General features: G+C 38.3%; 1 protein-coding gene across 2 annotated transcripts in view; it reads right to left on the reverse strand.

The window, feature by feature from the left end:
- Nucleotides 1–1339: 1339 nt before the first annotated feature.
- RAD23B (RAD23 homolog B, nucleotide excision repair protein) overlaps nt 1340–26922 on the reverse strand; it is a 47251-nt gene continuing 21668 nt past the window's right edge. The window contains exons 4-11 of one of the 2 annotated variants that reach the window (XM_014455208.2): nt 22564–22910; nt 18377–18432; nt 13894–14021; nt 11486–11618; nt 8060–8187; nt 7214–7390; nt 3418–3448; nt 2531–2648 (exon numbers count right to left, since the gene is read on the reverse strand). In XM_014455208.2, the coding sequence (XP_014310694.1) occupies nt 3434–3448; nt 7214–7390; nt 8060–8187; nt 11486–11618; nt 13894–14021; nt 18377–18432; nt 22564–22910 (984 nt within the window). In that variant the 3' untranslated portion in view covers nt 2531–2648; nt 3418–3433. Of the gene's footprint in view, nt 2649–3417; nt 3449–7213; nt 7391–8059; nt 8188–11485; nt 11619–13893; nt 14022–18376; nt 18433–22563; nt 22911–26922 lie in introns of both variants that reach the window. The other variant, XM_006088052.3, reaches the window with a different exon arrangement.

Below are 26922 nucleotides of genomic sequence, written 5' to 3' on the forward strand. Positions count from 1 at the left end.
TGGGGATAATGAAATCTCTTAAAGTCCTCATGAAATTTGACTGACACTCCATTAGGTATCCCATTTCTATACTGATGCTTTAGTTGAGAAAACAGACAGGAGACCCAATAAAACCGATCTAGTGCCTGGCCTTCTACATGCTGCCTTCACCATTCACTGAAGAAAACAGGATCGGTGACAGAGGCATTGGTAACTTTCAATCTTAGATTTTATGGCAAAATCACTTAAAAAATGAGAAATGCAATGTTGGATGTATTGAAAATATTTTATAATTGTCTAGAATCCTAGCCTAGTACAGGAAAAAAATTATTTGATGGAACACTTCAGTATTTTTTAAACAATGTAAAGACAAGTTTGACTTGGGGATGGCAGTTAGATTTTAACAAATATAAACGTAAGCTTCCTCACATTTTCCACAGAGCAACTAAACAATAAAAACATTTCAAGGAATAGATGACATACCTCAAATGCAAAATTCCAAAGTCAAATAGGTCACTTACATTAAGAGATTTACCAAAACTGTTTGCAAATTAAAAGATAAAAAAAAAGGTCACAAAAAGCCTATTTCTTTCATAGTGTCTTGTCTGGTTCTTTAGGCAGATAAACAAGGAATGGTCAAAACTTGGCCTGAACTGTCCTCTGGTAATCATTAATCCCACTATTTGTAGTTTTGTTGTCCAAGGACAAAAGCTCCATGCCACCAACTTCTGCTGTCACTTTCCAGAGTAAGGAAGAGGTTGCTGTTGTTTTTTAATCCTTTTTCCAGTTTTCGCTATCTGTGAGCAATCAGGTAGCAGATAAAATGTCATAAAATAAAGTATTCCATGATCCGACCAGAAATGCCACCCCTCTTCCCAACTCCTCTGCCTTGAAAGAGGAACATATTTACAAATTCTCATTTTATTCTCCTGAGATATTTTGCATGATTCAGTATAAAACATACAGGTAATACAAAGTCCAAAGGCCTGTTGAGTTTACGGAATAAACACATGAAGATTAAGTCACATGATTTAACATTGTGGGAGAAACCATGATTTCATTTACTTTCAAATGAGATAGGTTATGAGTGCATGATGTCAAAGCTTGAAAGTCATCACCAAACGATGCTAAGGATTATTGCAAGAGATTACGCAGGGAGAAATCTGTGCAAATTCATCTTCTTAACCTAGTATCAGATGGCGGAAAAAGAACTTCTTTAAAGTCTTGTATATAGTCAGGAAAATAAATTTGGAAAACTGAACAAGTAGACATCTGCCCCCTCTTTATGATTAAATAACAATGCCAATGAAACAGATTCCAAAGAAAAACTGAGATGAAAAAATCCAAATAAAAGCCAACATTGCTATTAAGAATTTTCCTTTAATATGCTACGAGATATCTTGATTGTATATTTTTCAAAGTACTTTTCCAGCCTCAACTCCCAACCCTTCCAAAAGATTTCCTCAGTTTTTCAAATAAAAGATGCTGGATTATAGTTCTGTCCACCTTCTCTTTTTGAAAGCAATTTAATGGCCATACATTCTTTTCTAATAAGGAAAAACACTTACAAATATCAGAAACCCAGATTTAAAACATTTGCATTAATTTTGAACTGAATCAGCCTTTGTGGGGTTAAGAAAGGCAGCAGTTTGAACTCACAACTTGGTGACAAGCATGGTTCTGCTGAGGGAAGGGACAAAGGAGAGTGGGCGCTGCATTTCTCCATTGGTCCCAAAGTGCTAATTCCACAAAGGGACACATCAAAAGCAAACATGCAATGGTGGTTTTAAAACTTTTACTGCAATATAACAAGGAAGTAAACAGTAATTAGACACCTACCAATTTCCCCCCAAACAAACCAAAAAAAATGTAAACAGGAAATAACTCTGCCTATACTTGTACAGCTTCTCAAATCATGTCAGAAGGGTCTCACATTCAATGATCAAGAGATTTTAAAATAGCAGTATTTTCACTTTAAGAAAAGGTTCCCCTTCTTCTCCACCCCAACCCAAGTATTTAACATGAAAGAATGGGCTTTCTTGACATTAATTTTATACTTATTTGAAGCAGCAACAATAACCATCAATTATTTGGCATCTCTTTGCAGTTGTTCCAAATTTGTTTCAATTTCATAAAGCCATTATCCAGTGTTGCCATGAAATAGAGACTGTAGATTCTAGATAGCAAAGATTCTTTCTGAAACCAATGTTAAGTCAAAGAAATATAAAGCAGGGCATTACACTAAATTTCTGGATCTAGTACACTAAAAAGAGTGAAACCTAGGAAGTTACCTACTGTTTTATACAAGAGATAGAGACCTGCAAAAGCTGCTTTTTGGTTGTCTATTTTACACACTGTGTGGATCTGCAGCATCTGCTAATTGAAGCAGACATGCATTGTATTTATCCTAGATCCCTCCCTCCCACCCCCAACAATCTACTACCTTATACAGGTATTGTGGATATGAGCCCAAGTCATCCCAGACAATCCAGTGAACAAAGTTAGTGTAATGCACTGGTGTGAAGTGTGAAATTAAAAAAAAAAAAAAGTCCCTTTCAATCTTCATCAAAGTTTTGCTGTAGAAGAAAATTGGCAGCCAAGTTCTCATTCTTCTCACAAGCAAAGTATGCTTGTATCACAAGTCCTTCAGGAAATCCTAATGCCTTTAACTGGAAGAAAAGAAAGAAAACATATCATTCCAGCACAGCACTACTGTAGAAGACATAAAAGCTCTTGAGAATTCTACATGAATCCATCCCATCCAACCCAACGGATCAAATGGAACTTACACCCTTTAACAACCACCTACAAAATTATTTGTTCCTAGTTAAAGCTATTTGACTAACAGATACTTTACTAACAACTACTGGCATTAACACTAAAAATTAGCTGCTTACTATGGCGATTTAAACATAAGAAATTTGTAAATTAAATGGCTTTTAGTATTTGAGAGGTGAAAATACGGATGAGAACAAATGGAAATAAGTTTAACTACTTCACCTAATTATTTGTAAAGAAAGTCATATCCTTCACTAGGGTCAAATACCATTCTCAATCTCCTTGCCTTATGAAACACTCCATACTAGAAAAATGGGTGACCAATTATTAGTAATATTACATAATATTTCTGAGATAAAGACATATGGTATTCTATTCTTATCTGCTTAATTTTTAGAGCATTATAAGTGGTGACACAAGCCACTTTCGTTTTCCTAATCTATTAGAAATCACTTGTAACTCAGTAATCACTGCTTTAAAAGCCTTGAAAAACTAAGGTCAATGATCTCATTTACTAGATATTATAAGTTTGTCAGCCAATGTTAAGAACCCTCTTCTAAACTGCCTCAATCAAGAAATGACCTTAAAAAACTGGGCACAAGTCCCAGTTCAGCATGAATATTCATCCGTAGAAGGAGAAGAACTTTAAATGATTGTTACCTAGATCTTATTCAGATTAAAGATGGGCTAGCTGAAATAAAAAGTAGAGAGGGCAACAATTCAACTATAAGCTTCTATAAGATACACACTTTAGATTCAAAGACACAAAGATACTGAAAGGAAAAGGATGAAAAAAGACATATACAATACACACAGTTACAAAAATGGAGCTGAAGTGGCTATATTAATACCAGACAAAATAGACTTTAAGATAAAAATTGCTACTAATAACAAAGGACATTTTAGTATGATAAAACATCAGAAATACTTCATTATACACATATATAAGCAAGTTCCAAAATTCATGAAACAAAAGCTGACGGAATTGAAGGGACAGAGAAACAATTCAACAATAGTTGGAGACTTCAATATCCCCACGTTCAATAATAGATGCACCAACTAAAAAGAGGATCAAAAAGCAAACCGAGGACTTACCAACACAATAAACCAACTAGACCTAATGGACACTTACAGAACATTTAACACCAGAAGATACACGTCTTTCTCAAGTACACATGAACATTCTCCACAAAGACCATGTTAGCTCATAAAAGAAACCTCAGTGAATTTTAAAGGATTAAAATCATACAAAATGTGCTCTGACCACGATGGAATGAACTTAGAAATCAATAATGGAAGGAAATTTGAAAAATTCATAAACATGTAGAAATTAAAACAAATCCCAAATAACCAATGGATCAAAGAAGAAATCACAAAGGAAATTAGAAAATATTTTTTAACTCTCCCTTCCTCTCTGTGAAATAAAAAAAATATTTAAAAAAGGAAGAAATTAATTTCAAAGCAAGCAGAGAAATAATAAAGATCACTGAGAAAATAAATAAAATGGAAGCTTACAAAAACAACAGAGAGACTTAACAAATCCAAAAGCTAGTGTGTGTTTTTTCTTTAGATCAACAATACTGACAAAACTTTAGCTGACAGGAAAAAAAAAGAAATCTGAGGATTAAAATTACTAAAATCAAAAATAAATGTGAAAACATTTCTATTTTTTGAAAAATAAAAACTATTAATAAGGAAATATTATGAACAAATTAGATAACAGATTAAAATAGACAATTCCTAGAAAGACAACAGAAAAAAAACAACAAAAACACAACAACCAAAATTGGCTCAAGAAGAAACAGGAAATCCAAACAGGCCTGTAACAAGTAAAGAGATTTAATGAGTAATTTCCCAAAAAGAAAACCTGGGCCCAGATTACTTTACTAGTGAATTCTATCAACCATTTAAAGAAAAATTAACACCAATTTTTCATAAACTCTTCTAAAGAGATGATAAGGGAACATTTCCCAAACTCATTTTATAAGACCAGTATTATTACACTGATACCAAAACCAGACATAGACACAAGAAAACTACAGACCTATATTTCGTATGTAGATCCACAAATCCTCAACAAAGTACTAGCAGACCAAATCCAGCAACATAAAAAAGGATTGTACACCATAACTGAGTGGGATTTATCCCAGAGTTTATCCCAGAGTTACAAGGTTGTTCCAACATACAAAAATCAACCAACATAATAAAGCATATTAACAGGAAAAGGAACAAAATTACACGATGATCTTAATAAACACACAAAAAGCATTTGACAGAATCCAACACCATTTTCTGAAAAAATACACAACAAACTAGGAGTAGAAGGAAACTTCTTCAACCCAATAAAAGGAATTTAATAAAACCCATAGCTAACATCATACTTAATAATGAAAGACTGAAATGTTTTCCCTAAAGATGCAGATTAAGACAAGCAATGTTGGGTCTCGTCACTTCTCTTCAACAATGCACAGGAGGCTCTAGACAGAGCAATTAGTCACACAAAACAAATAAATAATGCATCTATATTAGAAAATAAGTAAAACCATGGCTACTTGCAAGTGATATCTTTCATACAGAAAATCCTACGGAACACACCCAAATGATCAGAATCAATACATGAGTTCAGGAAAGTTGGAAGATATAAAATTAAATAAACTGTATTTCTATATAATTAGCACTGAACAATTCAAAAATGAAATTAAGAAAATACACTTATAATAGCATCACAAACAATAAAAATACTTAGGAATAAATTTAATACAAAAAGTACAAACTGAAGACTATAGAACATTTCTGAAAGATATTATAGAAAATCTAATAATAAATGAAAAGAAATCCCATGTTCATGGCTTGCTAAGACTTAATACTACTAACATGGCAATACTCCTCAAACTGATCTACACAAAAACAGAGTATCTATCATAATCCCAGCAAGTTTTGGGGGGAAAGGGGGAGAGGGAAGGCACAGAAATGAACAACTTGAGCCTAAAATTGATATGTAAATCTTAAGAAATACAAAATTGGAGCACTCACACTTCCTGATTTCAAAACTTACTACAAAGCAACAGAGTAAGTAATCAAGACAGTAAGGCCCTGGTTGGTGTCGCTCAGTTGGTTGGAACATCGTTTGCACACTGAAGGGTCATGGGTTTGATCCCCTGTAGTGTGCATATGGCACACAACCGTTCAATGTTTCTTTCTCTCTCTAACAATTAGTACAAACATATCCTCAGGTGAGGATTAAAAAAAGAGAAAGAGTGAGGTACTAACAGAATAAACATACAGATCAATGGAACAGAATTGAGAGCCCAGAAATAAACCCTCACATTTATTATCAATTAATGTTAATAAGAATGCCAAGACAACTTAGTGAGGAAAGAGTAGTATTTTTAATAAATGGTGCTGGGGCAACTGGATAGTCAGATGCAAAAAATGTAGCTAGCTACCATAAACAAAAATAACTCAAAATGGGTCACAAATCTCGACAAGTATAAACTCTTCAGAGAAAAGACAAAAGTAAATCTTTTAACTTTGTATTAGGAATGTTCTCTTAGTATGAATTAAAAGCACCAGCAACAAGAGAAAATTTCTCCAACACAGAAATCAAGAACTGATAACCCTAACCTCAAAAAAAAAGTTGCTATAGAACAATTGAGGCAAGTGTCATTTACTCAGAGGGGAAAATATCAGTCTGATATATAACGTATCTTTTAGGAAATACCTAATTATAAACTTTAAACACTTGATATGTTTATATCATAAACAAGGACAAATTACTTTCCAGATGATTTTCTAAGTTAAAATGCACTATATTGAATTTCCATCTCAGAACACCTTGTGAAACAGGCAAGTACTAGGATTCCTTATTTATAAATGTTAACAATGGGGCCAGAGAATGAATGACTAGTCATAGTATCATAAAAACCAGGTTATTACAGTGCCATGACCTACATTGCTCACCCTGGTAAGATGAGAAGCGATTCAGGATAGCAGGGTCTGATATTTACTGTATGTCATTTTTTATTATATATATATATATATATATATCCCTTAGATTTTAGTAACAGTAATGAAGTTAAGAAATCTGAAATATAAATCTAAAAATGAATCATCTTAAATTGGGCACACTCCTAAAGATCATTTCCTGCCTGAATTTTAAAACATCAATGAAATTTTTAGTTTCTTAATATATTTACAACTATTTCCTGCTAGAATGGTATTCACTGCTGGTCCCTGGGCTTCACAAAGAACAAGATGGGAGAGCAGGACTGAGAAGTCCGTCTTTCCTGCAAGCCCCAGGGGCAACGCTGTATTCCGCTCTAAAAGAACTCCACCTGTGATGGAAATAGATCAGTGCTATTCAATGTAGTGGCCACTAGCCCTGTGTGAACACTGAGATTTGGAAAGGTGACTGTTTTGTCTGAAGAACGGAATTGTTAGTTTTACTTAAACTCACCCTTTCTATAGCTTCTTTTTCCTGAGGCGTTACTTGAATGTAGTTCATGTGACCACTTCCAGCTTCTGCAATTCCTCCACTGCCTCCTCCACCCCCTCCTCCTCCTCCTTGACCACCAGCTTCTTGAACTGGTTCATTTAACATTTGAATAAAATGCTCCTGGTGTTGGCTAATTTGCTGTGATTTGAAGGACAGAAAAAAATAATACATTGATATAAAGTATCTTCAGGAAAAAAAGAATTCTAAATACAAATAAGAGAGAAGCTATAACGTTTGCAACTGTAATATTTTAGATTGATTCTAGATTATTACGTTTTTATGGGGATATGATGATTCCTTGCACATTATTAAAGAAGCTCAGTTTTTTTGAGTGAGATAAACAGTGAAGAATTAAGAGAATTCAAATTCTCTTTCATAAATGTATGCTGTCAAAAAATAAAAGCAATACTAAAAAACCACTTGATGACTGTAAGAGGAAAGAGAACTTACATATATCTTCCACACTAGCAGGCAGTACAACGATGTACCAAACTCAAATACTTTGTGACCTAAGCATTAATTAAGCCCACAAGTATGTTTCCTAAGGGCGGAGCTCTACTAATAAGCTTGGGAAAAAAGACAAATTAAAAAGTTTCTTTGCTGAAGAGTTTCTCAGATTCTTTAATAAGGTGTTTCCCAAATTTATTATTTGAGCAACTAAAGTTAACCCAACCTCCATCCCCCAACTCTTTTTCTAGTACATCTATCTATGCAGCATATTCTACTGAAAGTAGCTTAGAATGGTTTAGAGTTGGTGGAGGGGAAGGGGATGTTCATGGTCTTTTCCAAAATGGGATACATAGTCACCTGCAGTAATTGAGGATTTTCTCGACCTATCTGTTGTAGCAATGCTGGAAGCAGGGAAGGATTCTGTTGAATAATTTGTCTCATCTGTTGAAACTGAGGTTGATTCCGTAAAAATTCAAGGGGATGTCCTAAAATACACATAAAACATTGTTAAACAAAAGTACTGATTACATATACAAAGAATTGGTTCAAACATAATTTAGACAGAGACACTGAAAGTAACAAGTAATACCAAGGACTTGTGCTTTGTATGCTCCCTATCAAAAATAAAAAGTACTAAAAGCTGTTCCTGTTGCTCAAAAGTTATTAAGAAAAATATATAGCAGGACTAAGAAAAAAACCCCCCAAACAATCTGAGCTTGAATTCCTGGGAAATTTGTAACAGGGGTGGACAAAAGTATGTTTATAATTGTTTGTATGGAAAAATACAAATCCTATCTAATAAAAGAGAAACATGGTAATTAGCCGTACCTCCGCTACCCTTCCCATTGGCTAATCGGGGTGATATGCAAATTAACTGCCAGCCAAGATGGTGGCCGGCAGCCAGGCAGCTTGAAGCGAACATGAGGCTTGCTTGCTTCAGTGACGGAGGAAGCCAACATTCCCCACCTGCTGCTGCCGGCCTCTGAGCTTGCAGTTTGAAACATTGTTACAAATATAGAAGCTAAACAAAACCCCAGAAACCTGCTTTCAGCCAGCCGGGATCTCAGAGCTGGAGTTGAAACAGTGTTTCGATTATAGAACCCAAACAAACCAGATACCTGCTTTCAGCAGCCGAGGCCTCAGAGCTGGAGCCAAGCCTCAGAGCTAAAGCTGACCCAGAATAAAAGAAAAAAGAAAAAAAGGAGCAGTTGGGAGCTTCAGTCACCCGCCAGCCTGAAAACAGCCCTCAGCCCCTCATCCAGACTGGCCAGGCACCCCAGGGGGGACCCCCAGCCTGAAGGGGGTGTGACCAGCTGCCAACAGCCATCAGCCCCTCACCCAGGCCGGCCAGGCACCCAAGCGGGACCCCCACCCTGATCCAGGACACCCTTCAGGGCAAACCAGCTGGCCCCCACCCGTGCACCAGGCCTCTATCCTATATAGTAAAAGGGTAATATGCCTCCCAGCACCGGGATCAGCGTGACAGGGGGCAGCGACTAAACCCCCTGATCGCCCCGTGGCTCTGTGTGTGAAAGGGGGGCGGGGCCACAACCTCCCTATCCGCCCTGCTCTGTTTGTGACAGGGGAAGGTGCCCCAACCCCCTGATCAGCCCTGCTCTGTGCCTGATAGGGGGGAGCTCCCCAACCCCTTGATCGCCCTGCGGCTCTGTGTGTGACAGGGTACGGAGCCCCAACCCCCCTGATTGTCCCTGCTCTGTGCGTGACAGGGGGTGGCGCCGCAACCTCCCCATCGACCCTGCCTTGAGTGTGACAGGGGGCGGTGCCCCAACCCCCCAATCGGCCCTACCCTGAGCGTGACTTAGGGTGGCATCGCAATCTCCCGATCCGCCCTGCTCTGTGCATGACGGGGCGGCGCCCCAACTCCCCAATCAGCTCTGCTCTGAGCCCGACCAGGGGCTGCACCTAGAGATTGGGCCTGCCCTCTGCCACCTGGGAGCAGGCCTAAGCCAGCAGGTTGTTATCTCCAGAGGGGTCCCAGACTGCGAGAGGGCACAGGCCGGGCTGAGGGACCCTCCCTTCCCCCAGAGTGCACAAATTTTTGTGCACCGGGCCTCTAGTTAATAATAATACAAGAATAAACTGTGGCCTAGATGGTTTGGCTCAGTGCATAGAGCATCAGGGTTCCAAGTTTCAATTCCCGTCAAGGGCACATGCCCAGGTTGGGTATGCAGGAGGCAGATGATCAATGATTCTCTCTTCTCATTGATGATTCTATCTCTCTCCCCCTCTTCCTTCCTCTCTGAAATCAATAAAAATTTATTTTTAAAAAGAATAAGAGTATATTTCATATACTCACACTGTAAACCTACTTTTGCCAACCCCTGTATTTAATAATTAAAAGTTAAGAAAGTTCAGGTTTGCAGATCAGATGGAGTTTTATTAACACAAACTGAATTATTGTTGGAAGATTTTTTTTACTGCCATCAAATTTTAAATATTTATAATCTATAAAAACTTGAGATAAGCCACAAGACAATCTAGTAATAATATTTAGAACTCTTTTGTCCAAGATCCCTTTATAATAATAAATATTAATAATGCCAAATAAGGTATAAGATCTAGAACTTGTGACTTTTGTGTGTATGTGGGGGATGGTATTTGTCTGGTTATGCTATACAAAATAAAGAATTATTTTGAGGTTACTAATGAATAATGAGAATATTTTGTATGTTATTTCCTAAATTTTAATTCAAGACAATCATTCAAATTAAAGTGACCACATAACACAGATATTTATTCTTCTTTGTGTAAGACCAGTTTTATAGATGAAGAAAATGAGACGCAGAAACTAAGTTATTTAATAATTGCTGGTGAATGGACAGCACCCTCAATCTGAATCAAAGCCGTGCCTCCTCTTTCCATTCCCATGCTGATTCTCCAGAAATGAGAAGTCTGTCCTGTCCTCTGGGAGACTGTACCCAGTGCTTAGAAATTTTTATCAACCAGAACTGACTGCCATAATTAGAGCTAGAATATGCATTAAAGAATGGCCTCTTCAAAATTAACAGTTTGAATACTTTCTCAATACACAGAAGAAAGAATGAAGGAGAACACTAATTCCTGGGCCTACCAAAGGCTCCAGGCCTTGCTTTGTAGTCAAACTTTTGGCAATGGAAATGTGGGTGTTGGCCAGTAGACACTTGAATTCAAGTTTGCTTTCACCTCGAGACACAAGATTTTAAACCTTTCGAGCTTTTAATTCCTTGGTTGTATAATAACCACCAAGCTACCACTGGTTTTGGAATCATACATACTCGATGACATTTATAAGGACAGAAAGAGATATGGTGAGTAAACCATTCGCAATGGCTTCAAAATATAACAAGGAATGCAAACTGGCAAGTATCTCTTCCTTAGAATATGCTCTCTACCAAAACGGCAGCAATGATGAGGAATATAAGCAAGAATATCTTAGACCCTAACCGGTTTGGCTCAGTGGATAGAGCATCGGCCTGCAGACTCAAGGGTCCCAGGTTCGATTCCGGTCAAGGGCATGTACCTTGGTTTTGGGCACATACCCAGTAGGGAGTGTGCAGGAGGCAGCTGATCGATGTTTCTCTCTCATCGATGTTTCTAACTCTCTATCCCTCTCCCTTCTTCTCTGTAAAAAAAAAAAAAAAAAAATTAATTAAATATATTATTAAAAAAAAAGAATCTTAGGATTTATCCAAATGCTCTGGGAATAAACCTCACCTCAAAATACTTTATTTTACAGTACAAATTTAGAACCATTTCCTCCCCATCCAAAAGTTTCCACTTTACCTCCAGAACTTGTCGTTGTAGTTGTTGCTGTCGTAGTTGCTGCAGCTGCAGCCACTGAAGACTGAGGAGGCCCAGTAGTAGCTACCGGAGGGGGATCAACCACAGCCTGACTTTCTCTGTCTCCAGGAATTCCCTAAAATACAATTTCCAAGCTTTAAAATATGCTGTCATTTAAAATATTATACATACAGAGTAAAAGACTTACTAATATATTTAATATCCTTGTCTAATTTCCAAAAGCATCAAAGAATTGTATGCTTCAATTAAAAGTAAAGGCTCAAGCCCTAGCTAGGTAGCTCAGTTGGTTAGACTGTAACGGTCGACAACCGGTGGCCCTCGGACCACTGGTGGTCCATGAGGTCCGAAAGGTTGGCGACCCCTGGGTTAGAGCATCCGGTATCACAAGGTTGCAGGTTTAATCCCCAGGCAGGGCACATACAAGGAGCAATCAATAAATGCATATATAAATGGAATGACAAATCAATGTCTCTCTCACCCCCCTTTCCTCTCTATAGAAAAATAAAATAAAATAAAATCAATAAGTAAATGGGGATGGGAGGGAGCAAAGGATCAAGATTTACCTGAAAACTACATATATTTAAATTAGGTTAGAAATGGCCTGAGTGTGGTGCGGAACAGCGGTCGCCAACCTTTCGGACCTCGCGGACCACTGGTTGGCGACCCCTGTGTAGAAGAACCTACATTTCTGTAATACAAGGCAGCAGTGGCACTGTCCAACAGAACTTTCCATGATAATGGAAATATTTTCTATAGCTCTGCTGTCCAATAAAATACCCATTAGGCAGCCATATGTAGCTACTGAGAACTTGAAATGTAGTTAATGTTACTCCTCCACCCCATGGTGATTATCAATACGATTCCTCAATTCCAAACTAATTAATAAAATGAACTGCTAGCATTTTAAAGACTCTCGTCAAGAGGACAATGGAAAAGAGCATTCAAAAGATTAAATGATATGCTAAGAAAGGGTTTGGTGAATCTCACATGCAAATGAGTATGCAAATAACTGGTGGAGGCAGAGCATTTGTTGGCTCATGACTCTCCTGAGGAAACTACTATCTGAACAGGCAGAAGTACAAGCTGGAAACAAAGGAATGGGTTAAACTATGGACTGTATTTCCCATAGTTAGTTTAGGATCATGAATGATATTTAGGGCAAATTAATACTTTGATGATACTTCAAAACACCAGACAATTCTAACATAAAATGCTAAGACTAAAAAAAAAAAAAAAAAAAAAAAATCTAATGTTATTCCAAAATTATATGCTGTTACTTAGTCTATGCCACATCTATAAAACTAACAGACATTCATTGTCATAAAATATCAAGGGTTTCAGTCCATGTTCACAACAATCTATTTCTCAAAAACCTTTATGCTAGTAACAGACAATAACTTACTTGAAATTCCCTCAGTTGCTACCAACTAGAAACAAGCTAACAATTCAAATGTCAATAGAACCAGGTAAGCAACATGATATGTTAAATTAAATGCACATTATGTCCGGTAACAGTGAATGAAAGGGGAAGATAGTGAATTAAAGATCTATGATCGAAAACTTTTCCTAATCTCTTGCAAAAATCTGTGATTCAACATGTCCAGGTAAATCAGATTATCTGAATGTTTTAAGTGAAATCTCCTAATTTCTAAAATTTCTACATATTTATTTCATACAGTAATAAAAAATTATATAAGCAATTAATTATAAAGTTAGTGATAAATAAAATTTGGGTTGGGCTTCTAACAACTTAAAACTCCTGCTTTAGCCGAAACCGGTTTGGCTCAGTGGATAGAGCATCGGCCTGCGGACTGAGGGGTCCCAGGTTCGATTCCGGTCAAGGGCATGTACCTGGGTTGCGGGCACATCCCCAGTGGGAGATGTGCAGGAGGCAGCTGATCGATGTTTCTCTCCCATCGATGTTTCTAACTATCTATCTCTCTCCCTTCCTCTCTGTAAAAAATCAATAAATTATATTAAAAAAAAAAAAACAAAAAAAAAAACTCCTGCTTTAAATAGTACATCTAGGATTACACTGGCAGTAAAAAAAGCTACTAAAATGTTAGATTAGATTACATAAAAAAGAAATCTTCCTCTATATCCCCAAACACAACTATCAGCCTTTGAGGATGGCATAATTGGGGTAGAATGATCTACTCCAAATGGATGGTTAACTTTACAACTCAGCCATTTAGTAACTAAAAATCCTTTCAAAATCTTTTAAAGCGGTCATTTTATCAACACAAAACTTTAACATACTAAGAAAAAGCATGGTGTAAATTATCTAGCATATATTACTATTCTCCTGTGAATTGTTACTGTTCCTTCAAATCTTTGTTTCTTTGAGATTTTGGTCTTAAACTAGAATGAAGAAGTAAAATGTTTCTCACCATTAAAAGATACTCCACTGCTCGGTCAGGGTTGTTGAAACTGGCTCTCAGGGCTGCAATTACTTGCTCTCGTTCATAGCCCATTGACATGATCTCAGTTACCATATTCTCGTAAGACTGACCTGTCACTACAAAAAGTTGAGAGCAAGGTCGGAGGAGGGAAAAGAAAGAGAATATTTAATGCCAAACACTCTCCATACTTCTTGAATGCATACAATGTTTAGGCACTAAAGTGCGAGGAATACAAAGATGAATAACAGTATGAACTACAACATGTATGTGCTAGGTCAGTGGTCGGCAAACCGCGGCTCATGAGCCACATTCGGCTCTTTGGCCCCTTGAGTGTGGCACTTCCACAAAATACCACGTGCGGGCGTGAACGTACAGTGCGATTGAAACTTCGTGGCCCATGCGCATAAGTCGGTTTTCGGCCTGGGCGAGTCTATTTTGAAGAAGTGGTGTTAGAAGAAGTGGGGGGTGTCGGTTGGTCGGCCGACGGGAGACGCAGCGCAGGCAGGCCGGGCCGAGGGATACACAACTCGGGGGAGGCGCGCGCGATTCATGCACGAGTTGAGTGAGCCAGTCAGTCAGGAGTACCCTAATTAAGTTAATAACAATGTACCTACCTATACAGTTTAAGTTTAAAAAATTTGGCTCTCAAAAGAAATTTCAATCGTTGTACTGTTGATATTTGGCTCTGTTGACTAATGAGTTTGCCGACCACTGTGCTAGGTGAATAATGCCTCTCCACCCATGCCAATGCCTGGGACCTATGGATATGTTAGATGACCTGTCAAAAGGGAAGAAAGGTTGCTTATCAGCTCAATAGGGAAATTGACCTGGATTATGTGAGTGGGCCCAACACAAGGGTCCTTAAAAATAGAAGGGAAGCAGGTAAGAGGATCAGAGAAACAGATGTAAAGAAAAGGAGAGAAAGTCAGAATAAGAGATGCTATGCTGCTTTGATGATGATGGGCAAAGGGGCTATGAGCTAAGGAATGTGGACAGCCTCTAAAAGCTGAAAGGACATAGAATAAACCCTCCCCTGGAGTCTCCAGAAAATAATACAGCCCTGATTTTAGCCCCGTAATTTAGTCCTTTGGTTTTTGTCCAGTGAGCCCCATGTCAGACTTCTAACCTATAGTACTATAAAGTAATAATAAATCTGTTGTTTTATACCACTAAGTTTGTGGTAACTTATTACAGTAGCAATAGGAAACTAATATAATGTTTAATAAGTACAATAAAAATATAGGGTATTAATGTAGCACAAATATAGGATAGAATTAGCAGATCGCACAGGACAGCGACATGACTTTGAAAATAAGAGGAGCATTTCAAGCAATTAGCTCTGCCATAAGAAGTTCAGTTTTCCTTTGACACCTTTTATTATCAAAGCAGAGGGGGAAAGGAGGTTAAAAGCTAGAAAGTTAGAATTTCAAGCACCACAGAAAGCTGGTACAATGAATCAATCCCTATCATTCAGTATGTCACTTTTACCTCATTTAAGCCACCTTTTCTTCCACTCATGTTCTGGGTACCATTCCCTTTCTTGTCTCCTCAAAGAACGGGTCTTTTATCCCCAGTAGGAGGTGTGCAGGAGGCAGCTGATCGATGTTTCAATATCCTGACCAGAAGTTAACTATGCCCTTGAATGTCATTCTAAAAACAAAAACATGCCTCCCTTCATCATATCCCAATTCCTCTTTCAAGAACTGGTCCATTTGTCTGTTCTCTCCCATTCACAGCCATAGCTGTCTGCACATACTGTGTCCATTTCCTCACATTCCACTCACTCCTAAACCAATACCAACACATGACTTAGATTATCCCTCAGTATGTCCCATTATCTGCGATCTCCATTTCAATGAATAGCACCGCTATCCATCCAAATACTTGAATCAAAAACCTCAGTGGTTTCAATTCCCTTTCCCCTGTTTTCACATCTAATCTATTAGCACATCTGGTAGGTCCCATTATGGCAGGATAGTAAGAAGCTAGGAAAATCCCAGGGCAAGTGCAATGGGGAAACTGAGATAATAAAATTAAACAAGGCCAAACAGTTTGGGCAGGCTTGCAGTCAGCTTGTGAACTGCAAGACCTTATCTTACCTAACTAAGGACACTTGAGAGCAAATGGTTTATACACTCCTCCCTAACCAGAAAATATGTAGTTTAAATCATCCTGGCCTGGGAAAATAAAGAACAAAAACCCCATTAATGCCATTCGGGACAGCTGATAAGTCAAGGTGCAGAGACACAAACACAGGCTGTCAGACTCTAGAGCCCCTACACCTAATCATGCTGTGTCTCTTAAAATTATGCTTCCTAATTAATCAAGTTGCATTTTGATACTTTTTAGATATTAAAAGTACAAAGGCTGCCCTAGCTGGTTTGGCTCAGTGGATAGAGCATCAGCCTGTGGACTGAAGGGTCCTGGGTTTGATTCTGGTCAAGGGCACATGCATGGGTTGCAGACCCGATCCCTGGTAGGGGCATGTAGGAGGCAGCTGATCAACGATTCTCTGTCATCATTGATGTTTCTATTTTTCTCCCTCTCCCTTCCTCTCTGAAATCAATAAAAGAAAAAAAGTACAAAGGCTAATAACTCATAAAAAAAATTAGGAACAATGGATAACACAAGACAAGAGCTAAAGTAGTAGTGATGGCCCAGCCAGGGTAGCTAAGTGGTTGGGCACATGCCCAGGCGCAGGTTGTGGGCTCGATCCCCAGTAGGGAATGTGCAGGAGGCAGTCAATCAATGATTCTCTCTCATCACTGATGTTTCTCTCTCTCTCAAATCAATAAAAATATATTTAATTAAAAATAAAAAGAAGTAATGATGAAAAACCTTTGGATTTATCTTCTAGGTCACTATGAGCTGTGAAATGAACTAACAATGACATTACTAGATTTACCTTTTAGAAAGTCCACTATGGCAGAGAACAGGCCAGTTAGAAGCAGATAATTCAAGAATATCAGTAAGGAAAGGACATAAACAAAAGCAAATAAATGGCAGCAGAGACTTGGGAAGAAGACTCCTGGTCTCACTAGGCCAAAAGGCAGAGGGCCAAGGATGTGGATGATAATACAAGCAAGGAAGGGAACAAAGAGGAATAAAACATGAGTCAACTGGAAATTAAGGAGTTGGTGGAGATTACAGTTTTTCTAGTTGGCAGTTTAAAGAATGGAAAAATAAAGGGAAAAACAAAATTGATTTTGATAGAATGGGTATGGAGACAAGATGGAAAGACATTATTCAGTAGGTAAAATTAAAAGTTGGAATAAGAAGGCATTTCCACTGCAAGTACAATATAAGCAACAAGATATACTAGTAAATGGGAACCGACAAGGCTATAAGCTGAAATAAAGGCTAGAAGAGAATAAAGATGAAGTGTGAGACAGATTTTAGTAACACTTAATACCCAATTCAAAGACATTTTATAATACACAGGTCAACCTTTTTTAAAATAACATTTAAAGTTCATTTGGAAAATAAAATGTATGTGCTTTAAGGAAAAAAGTACACTTGACTCTAACAGTCAATTTAAAGGATTCAATGTATACTTCTGACAACATGAATGGATCTAGAATGTATTGTGCTAAGTGAAATAGGTTGAACAGAAAAAGATAAATTCCATATGATTTCACTTAGATATGAAATCTGAAAAACAAAATAAAAGAACAAGCAAGCCAGAAACAAGCTCATAGATCCAGAGAATAAATGGATGGTTGTCAGATGGGATGGGTACTGAAGGGTTGGGTCAAAAGGTGAAGGTGTTAAGAAGTACAATTGGCAGTTACAAAATAGTCATGGGGATGTGAGTGGACATCCTATATAATAAAAGTGTAATGTACTAAGTGACTGTTCATTTGACCATTCCACCAGTCGCTATGACACCCAATGACCACCAGGGGGCAGGGATCAGGCCGAAACCAGCAGTCCGACATTCCCTGAGGGATATAGTAGTGCGTGAAGTGGGAGGTGGCCAGGGAGGAGCCGGAGTGGGCACCATGCTGCTCCCGCCCCCCCTCCCCAATCCTGGCCCCGCTGCTGTGGGAGTGCACTGACCACTAGGGGGCAGCTCCTGCATTTAGCGTCTGCCCCCTGGTGGTCACTGCGCTGGTCAAATAGTTGACTGGTCAAGCAGTCTAATGGTCACTTAGGTGGGTACAAGACTTACTGGGGGGAGATCACTTTTTAAATTATATAAATGCCTAACGACTATGCTGTACACCTGAAACTAACATAATATTGAATGTCAAATCTAACTGAACAATTTAAAAACAAGCCATCTTGAAAAAAAAAAGAGTCAATGTATGAAACAATTTCAAAGCTATTAGTAACTATTAAATTATCTAAATCAACTATTTAGCAACTTGATTATAAGCAACCATAACAAACACATTACCATGATCCAGAGAAATAAAAATTAAACCTCTTCCCTATCTCTTATATGGTTACTTACAATGTAGATACTTACCAAGTGCACTTGTTGCATCTTCAAAAAGATTTGACCGAGAAGAATCTCCTGATGTACTGTAAAAGGTTTTAGAAAATCAAAAATTTATATTAAAGTTTAGTAACTGTCTAATTTGTAGAGATTCTTTGATTTTTAATTAAACTAAAAAGTCTGGCTAAACCCCAAAGCTTTATCCATAACATGTATGGCTTGGGAGAACTTTCAATCTTAATACTCATTCTGTTTTGCAAATCCATCATTTTAAAAGTCCAAAGATTTAAATTAACATCCTCACGGATAGCTTACTATTTAAGGAATACAAAAAAAGATAATGAAGAACTATTCCCTGAAAGAATTCACATAAGTTAAATAATCTGTAAGTCAAATCACAGAAATACCAAAAGAAGTACAAGATAACTAGCACATATAGAAACTACATTAAGCTAGAAAGACCTGGAAAAGTCTTTAGTAGCGGAATTTAGTTAGCTCTTAAAGGTAAGTTTTGAACACAAAAACTGGAAAAAGAAGGCATCTAAATCAAGGAACACAGCATAGTATAACCAAAAAATGCAGAAGAGAGTTAAATCCAAGTTGTAACTGAAAGTAAACCAGTTTAAAGGAACTAAGTTTCTGTTGGGCAATTGCTGATGAGTCTGAAAAACAAAGTAGACAAAAAAAAAAAAGATTATAAAAGACCATGAAGAGTAGGCTGAAGAAAAATAAACCTAAGTTTACAAAAGCAGTAAAGGTAGCTGTTAGCAATTTAGATAAAACATACATATAAGACGACACGCACTTATGCCTCTGTCCCAATTTTAAAAACAAACACAATATACTTCAGCTCTGTATGTAGCATAACAAAAGTAAGGGAACTACTTAAGTTTGAATTCAACTTTCTAAGCCTTGGTTTATCAATACAATGAGGTCAACAATAGTACCTATATATCCCAAAATGTTGTGTATAGGGTTATTGCTGGTAAAGTGCTTAGCAGAGTGCCTGGTATGGTAATACCCAATAAGATTATTATAATTCTTTGGTATAATTTCTAAAGTATCTTCATTCACTAGACAGTGAAACTAACGTAGAAGGCAAAACTTCCCAAAGAAATATATACCTAGAAACTAATTCTTCTGCACAAGACCCCTGCCCAGAGACAACCACCACTACCAAGTTTCTATATAACAATCACCTGTGTCCTCTTTTGTGTGTGTTTTCATTTAACTTAACAATTATTCCATGTCAGCACAATCACAACTATGGCAGGTTTTCCCAACAGATGCAGTATTCCATTTACTTGATCAAATCAAGCTTTTATTAAGGAAGTTTTAGTTTGGTTGCCAACATTTAAATTCTTTCTGTAGTCAAATTTATTAAATGCTCCCCCTTTATGACTTTTTAAGGTTATTTTTATTTTTCCTATGTTCTCTTCTAGTTTATGGTTTCACCTTTACATTCAATCTTTATCCATCTAGAATTTATTTTTGTGAATGTAAGGTCTGTAATCCATCCTCCAGAAAACTAGGCATTTATTCCAACAGCCTTTTTCCCACAGTCGTCTGAAATTACATCTTTATGGTATATTAAGCCCCTATGTATTTTAGTCTGTTTCAAGACTACTGTCTATTTCACAGAGCAGTCTTTTTAGTAAGAGCCATTCTAAATTGTTGTAATCATTACTGTGCATAATACATTTTACTATCTGTTAGGGTTAGCTTCCTTCATTATTGTTCTTTTACAGAATAATGTGTGCTGCCCTGGCTGGTTTTGCTCAGTGGCTAGCACGTCAGCAGGCCAATGGGTCCAGGGACCTGGTCGGAGCTCGTGTAGGAGGCAACCAATTAATGTGTTTCTCTGTCTTTCCCTCTCTCTAAAAATCAATGGAAAAATATCCTTGGGTGAAGATTTAAATAAACAATTTTTTAACCCTTTGCACTCCGCTGTCCCCTCTCAGGGGACATCGGAATTCTAGCATATCACTCGGATGTCCCCTCTCAGGGGACATTGCAGTTTATTAGTGATTACGGGGAATTGAGTTATTTCAACGCAACTTTTTGAGGCATGCATGTTTCCCTGAAGTTTATCTTGAAATGGCACAAGAAATTAAATCAAAATATCGTAAAATTACTAAGATATATACAAGAAATGTCAGCGGGTTTTGTGTCGGATTAAACAATAAACTACATATTCCCGATGTGGGACAAAGAAAACGGGACTGCATTGTGTGTTCTAACAGGAAAACACCTGGTGGCAGGCGTCAAACCACTTATTACTGTCAAACATGCACTAATCAGCCTGCAATGCATATTGGGGAGTGTTACAAAACTTATCATACTGTACAAAATTATAAACAATAAAATATTGTTTTTTTTGCAAATATACATTCCTCGATGTCACCCAATTCATATAAGTCCAATATCATTATAATACGTTACTTGGTTCCAAAATTATACTAAATAATACGAGGGTCTGTAAATGCACGTTTCCGCCGCAAAGTAGCGTCGAGTAGCTGGTAGCCAATGTCCAGAATGGTTCGGAGTGCAAAGGGTTAAAAAGGAATAATGTGTACTATTTTTTTGCACATTGTGCCATTTTTAAAAAAAATATTTTTATTGATTTCAGAGAGGAAGGGAGAGGGAGAGATGCAAACATCAATGATGAGAGAGAATCACTGATTGGCTGCTTCCAACCACTGAAGATTGAGCTGCTACCAGAGCATGGGCGCTGACCAGGAATCGAACTGTGACCTCCTGGTTCATAGGTCAACATCACTGAGCAACACCAGTCAGGCTGCACATTGTTTTAAAATTTATTTTAAAACATGATAGTTAAGATTGAGGTATCATTTAACCTCCTTTTTTCATTCTTGATTTCGCCTCACCAATTCTTTCCTCCCTATCCGCAGAGGAAACCACTTATCTGTCAGTCAATGTATTATCCCTTTGGTTCTGTTTTTCTACACATTAATATGCACTCCCATAGAAATACATAATGTCATTTGTGGCTTATGTTTGGTTAATGGTTATTATCTGTATTATTTTGCAATCTGCTTTTTATATTTGAAACCATATTCATTTAATACAAATATATACTGCATATTTTCACTGGCCTGTGGTACTGGATATCAGAGCTTCCCAAACTTTAGGAAGCCTAAGAATTCACCAGGCTTGGTAAAATACTGACTTCTGGGACCATCCCCAGATAATTTTGATTTAGAGATCTGAGGTGAAGCCTAAGAATTAAATTTAAACTCCCAGTGATGCCGATGCTGTGTACTGACCGCTGCATTTTGAGTAGCGCTGTTCTCTAATATGAACAGGTCACAAATCAAGTCATCTCCTTACTAATGAACATTTAGTGTGGTCAAATTTGTCCTCAATTAAAAACAATACAGTTCTTGTGTACAAGTGCAGTTTCTCTAAGTCAGCTATCAACCTTAGAGAATGAATTAAGAGTGGAATTTGCATTTTAATAGTTTTAGAAGAACAAAGATGGCCTAAGAAACAAATTCCTATTAATAAAATGTCAGGCCAGTGGTGATGAAAAAACTTTCCTATACCCTTCAAATTCATACCAGAATACCTCCTGAGAATCATCTCACTAAGTTTTGTGCTTTACAGGCCCACTAAATGTTTTACAGCACAGATGAAGGGACTAAAGCACAGCTAAGTAGCTTGATTTCTGAGTTTCTCTCACTCTTCCCCTTCCTGTATTATCCTTCTCTGAGGTGCGTAATTTGGGGAAATAAGAGTAAATTGCTGCAGTTTTCCATTGTGACTGGTTCTGATTCCAAGGACTCTAGCAACTGCCACTGAGGTCCTGAGTTGCACTAAAGCCACAAAATAGAAACAACTCCAAAGACCACACTGGACATAATACTACTCATGCAAGTTATTTATAATATGTCAAGCTATAATATATTTTTATTTTATAGTTCTTCTTTTTGGTCATTTGTATTTCCAAACTTTTCTACACAAAATAAATAATGACTTTGATCCTCTTTCCTTTTCCCTCTGGAAAAATAAAGCAGAGCATACAAAAATTTGGAATATGGAAAGTTAGACAGAAGTGATACCGTTTTTATCAGAGTTCAGAGTTTAGAAAAAGCTTAACATAGTAAAAAGTTAATTTGGACAGAATAAAAATAAATACATGCATGAAGACCTTGTTATGAACATATTTTAAGATACAATTTTCTAGCAACCCTTACCTGTCAGTTGATGTCGGGCTAGTAGCCACTGGTGTTTCTGCTGGCTGTTCTGCAGGGTTCTCCTGTTTTGTGGCACTAACAGGTGCAGGTTCAGAAGATGCTGTCGCTGATGCTGGAGTGATAGATGTAGGTGTGGGAGTGGGAGTGGGAGTGGGAGTGGGAGTAGGAGTAGGAGTAGGAGTAGGAGTAAGAGTGGGAGTGGGAGTGGGAGTAGGAGTGGGAGCCAAAGCAGGGGTGGGGGTTGGGACCTGAGCCACAGCTGGTGCTGTGGAGGAACTAACTGTGGTAGTGGTGGTAAGATTTGATTGCTGCGTCGTTGTTGGTGCTGGTGTTGTCACTGCTTTGGGCTAAACATATTAAAAAGCAAAACAATGAATGATTATAAAATACAACATTATTACCTGATCTCTAATTAGACTGTATTGTTACAGGATGCTACAAACTCAATACTAATAACAAACTTGTAACTTGAAAATAACTTTGTAAAGTGACATAATAGTCAACATTAAGACTCTGAATCACTGTTACTCTTTCAAAGCTGATGACAGCATATATATTATCTTAACTATCAATCTCAATTAGCTTTACCCAACAGTTTCAGCCTTTATATTAAGTTAATATGAAAAAAAAAGTCAGCATTAAAACGGACAGGTATAAGCACAAAGAGGTTAACATAACTTCTGAGATCTGTATGTAGTTAAACAGAAAATGAAGGCCAGCCCGGACAACATGGCTCCGTGGTTGAGCACTGATCTATGAACCAGGAGGTCATGGATCGATTCCTGGTCAGGGCACATGCCTAGTTTGTGGGCTTGATCCCCAGTGTGGGGCCGTGCAGGAGGCAGCCAATCAATGATTTTCTCTCATCACTGATGTTTCTATCTCTCCCTCTCCTTCTCCCTTCCTCTCTGAAACCAATAAAAATATATTAAGAAGAGGAGAAAAATAAAGGCCAAATAAAGTTATATAACCATATGTTCCGAACTTTCTGAACTAGAAACAGAGTCATAATGATTCCCACAAAACAAAAAGCAATTATATGTGGGTAGAAATCATACTGTTACAAGTCTTTTTATTCTCCTAAAGGCCTATCAATGTTCACTACCTATTTTGCTCATAACTTTCCTAATGACAAAAGGTAACTGTTTTAATGGAAGATGGTAAAATTCAACACAATTTGCTTCAAGTATAAAACAACAAATTGTAAAGCAATTAGCTGACTTATGTCTTGTTCAATTTGAGCCAGTACAGAGTGCATTAGAAAAAAGGTGTCTAGGGGAATCTTGGAGGGAAGGAGAGGGAGGGTGGTAATCAACCAAGGTCCTTGTATGCATATATGCATGGCCCACAGACACAGATGAGGCCATGCATATATGGGGTGGTGAGGGCCTGGGGCAGGGAGTGGGCTGGAGGGGGTCAATGAGGGGAAAAGAAGGAATATGTAATACTTTCAACAATAAAGAATTATTTTTTAAAAAGTGGCTAGTGCAAAATAGGGAACTTGAAAAAATAGTAATAGCATTCATCACCTCCTTTTCCTATTCTAAGAGTCTTGTATTTTTCTCTGTAACTTTTTAAACTGCCAATTTAACATTGCAGATCATTAATGTTCTAAAACTCCAATCTAGATTAAAATGTAGTTTAAATAAATGCATTTTGGCCATTTAATATTTCCCTTAAGACCATTTGTTATCACTACAATGTTTTTACATACCATGCCCTCAAGGTCAGTATTGCCACAAACAGCAATTTAAACTTCCTTCTAAACTAAACAGTACCAAACCAACCTTCCTGAAGCTTTTCTGCTTACTTTTTTTTAAAAAATATGTTTTATTGATTTTTTACAGAGAGGAAGGGAGAGGGATAGAGAGCTAGAAACATCGATGAGAGAGAAACATCAATCAGCCGCCTCCTGCACACTCCCCACTGGGTATGTGCCCGCAACCAAGGTACATGCCCTTGACCGGAATCAAACCCGGGACCCTTGAGTCCGCAGGCCGACGCTCTATCCACTGAGCCAAACCAGTCAGGGCTTCTGCTTACTTTTTACCTTAATTGCTTTTTCCTGTCTCTTCTTGGTAATGAGATCATTTCTCATTGCTTCCATAATGCCTAATTATATCAGTCTTTGCCTTCTCATAGCTAGCCTCTACTATTAACTTGAAAATAAAGCAACCACAAATACCATTGGAATCCTATGTAAAACTAGAGGCCCGGTGCACACAATTTGTGCACGGTGGGGTGGTGGAGGAGGGTTGAGGGTGTTCCTCAGCCCAGCCTGCACCCTCTCACAATCTGGGACATCCCTCTTGCAATCCAGGACTACTGGCTCCTAACCGCTGGCCTGCCTAATCGCCCCTAACCACTCTGCCTGCCTGATACTCCTAATTGCTCGCCTGCCTGCCTAATCACCCCTAACAGCCTCTGCCTTGGCCCCCACGGCTTCATCCAGAAGATCATTCAGCAGTCCGGTTTAATTAGCATATTACGCTTTTATTATCCTATACTAAAGGCCCTATGCACAAAATTCGTGCAAGAGTAGGCCCTAGCAGCCCTGGCTGTGCCTGGAAGGACTTCCGATGGTCGTTCTGCTGTTCGGTCAATTTGCATATTACACTTTTATTATTATAGGTAATAAAAGGCCAGAGGCGTCATGACCTAAACGACCAGAGATCAGACCACCACGGCCCCTTGCGGGCTGGCCACACCCCCAAGCAAGTGGTTAGGGGCAATTAGGCAGGCAGACAGAGTGGTTAGGGGCGATCAGGTAGGCAGGCGAGCAGTTAGGGGTAATCAGGTAGGCAGACAGGCCCTCGCAGGGCTAGCCCTGACCCCCAGCAAAGAAAGAGGGAGGTCCAGGCTAACCAAGCCATCACACCCCAGTCTGTCGCCTGCAGAGGGAGGCCACTGGTGGCAGGGAAGGGGGGGCAGCACTGCACAGATGGCAAGCAATGGCAGCGGCGGGGGTGGGGCCAGCTGCCTGCAGCCTGGGGAAGGAAAGCCCCAATAGGCCCTGATCTCAGGCCAGGCCTACGGACCCTATCTGAGGGGTCCTGGATTGTGAGAGGGTGCAGGCTGGGCTGAGGGACCCCGCCGAGTGCACGAATTTTCGTGCACCGGGCCTCTAATTATAGATAAGAACAGGCTAGGCTCCAAATGCATGCACGTATTCTGAACCTATCCTGCTAATCCTTAATTATGTTCTAATAGTCAAGGTTACTATAATACTAACGGTAATAAGACCGATAACAAATACATATCCAAATGTATTTTCCATATAGACTATGTATGATAAAACTAGGTGAGATAATGGAATATTATTCAGCCCTAAAAAGGACGGCAAAGCTACAACATGAACTGAAATAAGTCAGTCACAAAAAGAACAATACTGTATGATTCCACTTACATTAAGTATGTAGAGGTGGAGGGCAGGTATGGACGGAAAGTTACTATTTAATGGGTACAGTTTCAGCTTGGGAAGATGAAAAAAGTTCTGGAAACTGATGGTGGTGATGGTTGCACAACGTGAAAGTACTTAATGATACTGGACCATACACTTAAAAATGGTTAAATTGGTAAATTTTGGGCTATGTATATTTTATCATATTTTTTTAAACACTAGATGAGACAAAGTTTCCTCATGTGATTTCTTTCTTTGTATTTAAAGTTTAACATTTAATGAATAAGTACTTGAACACTGCAAAATTAATATGGTTCTTAATGGCTTAAAAAATTTTCCAAGTCCAATTGATATAAACTGTTACTTAGTACAAAAGTATTTAGTAGTCAAATTTTAGTTGTTGAACTCTATTTCCTAGTGTATATATCAATTATTTTGTGACTTTAAAACCCATATTTAGGCCTGGCTGGATGACCTAGTTGGTTGGAGCATTATCTCATACACCAAAAAGGTTGTGGGTTCTGCCCTAGCTGGTTTGGCTCAGTGGATAGAGCATCGGCCTACGGAATGAAGGGTCCCGGGTTTGATTCCAGTCAAGGGCATATGCCTGGGTTGTGGGCTCACTCCCCAGTAGGGGGCGTGCAGGAGGCAACCAATCAATGATTCTCTCTCATCATTGATGTTTCTATCTCTCTCTCCCTCTCACTTCCTCTCTGAAATCAATAAAAATATATTAAAAAAAAAAAAAAAAAGGTTGTGGGTTCAATCCCCAGCTAGGGCATGTACAGGAGGCAACCGATCAATGTTCTTCTCCCATATTGATGTTTCACTCTCTCCCTCCTCCCTCCTCCCTCCCCTTCCACTCTCTCTAAAATAATAAATAAAGTTAAAAAAAAACAAAGTTAAGGGCAACCTACTATGAATGTGCTTAACTGTATTTCATTCAAAGGTTTAATGGC

The sequence above is a fragment of the Myotis lucifugus genome, unplaced genomic scaffold (assembly GCF_000147115.1).
Source record: "Myotis lucifugus unplaced genomic scaffold, Myoluc2.0 scaffold_43, whole genome shotgun sequence".
NCBI lineage: Eukaryota > Metazoa > Chordata > Mammalia > Chiroptera > Vespertilionidae > Myotis > Myotis lucifugus.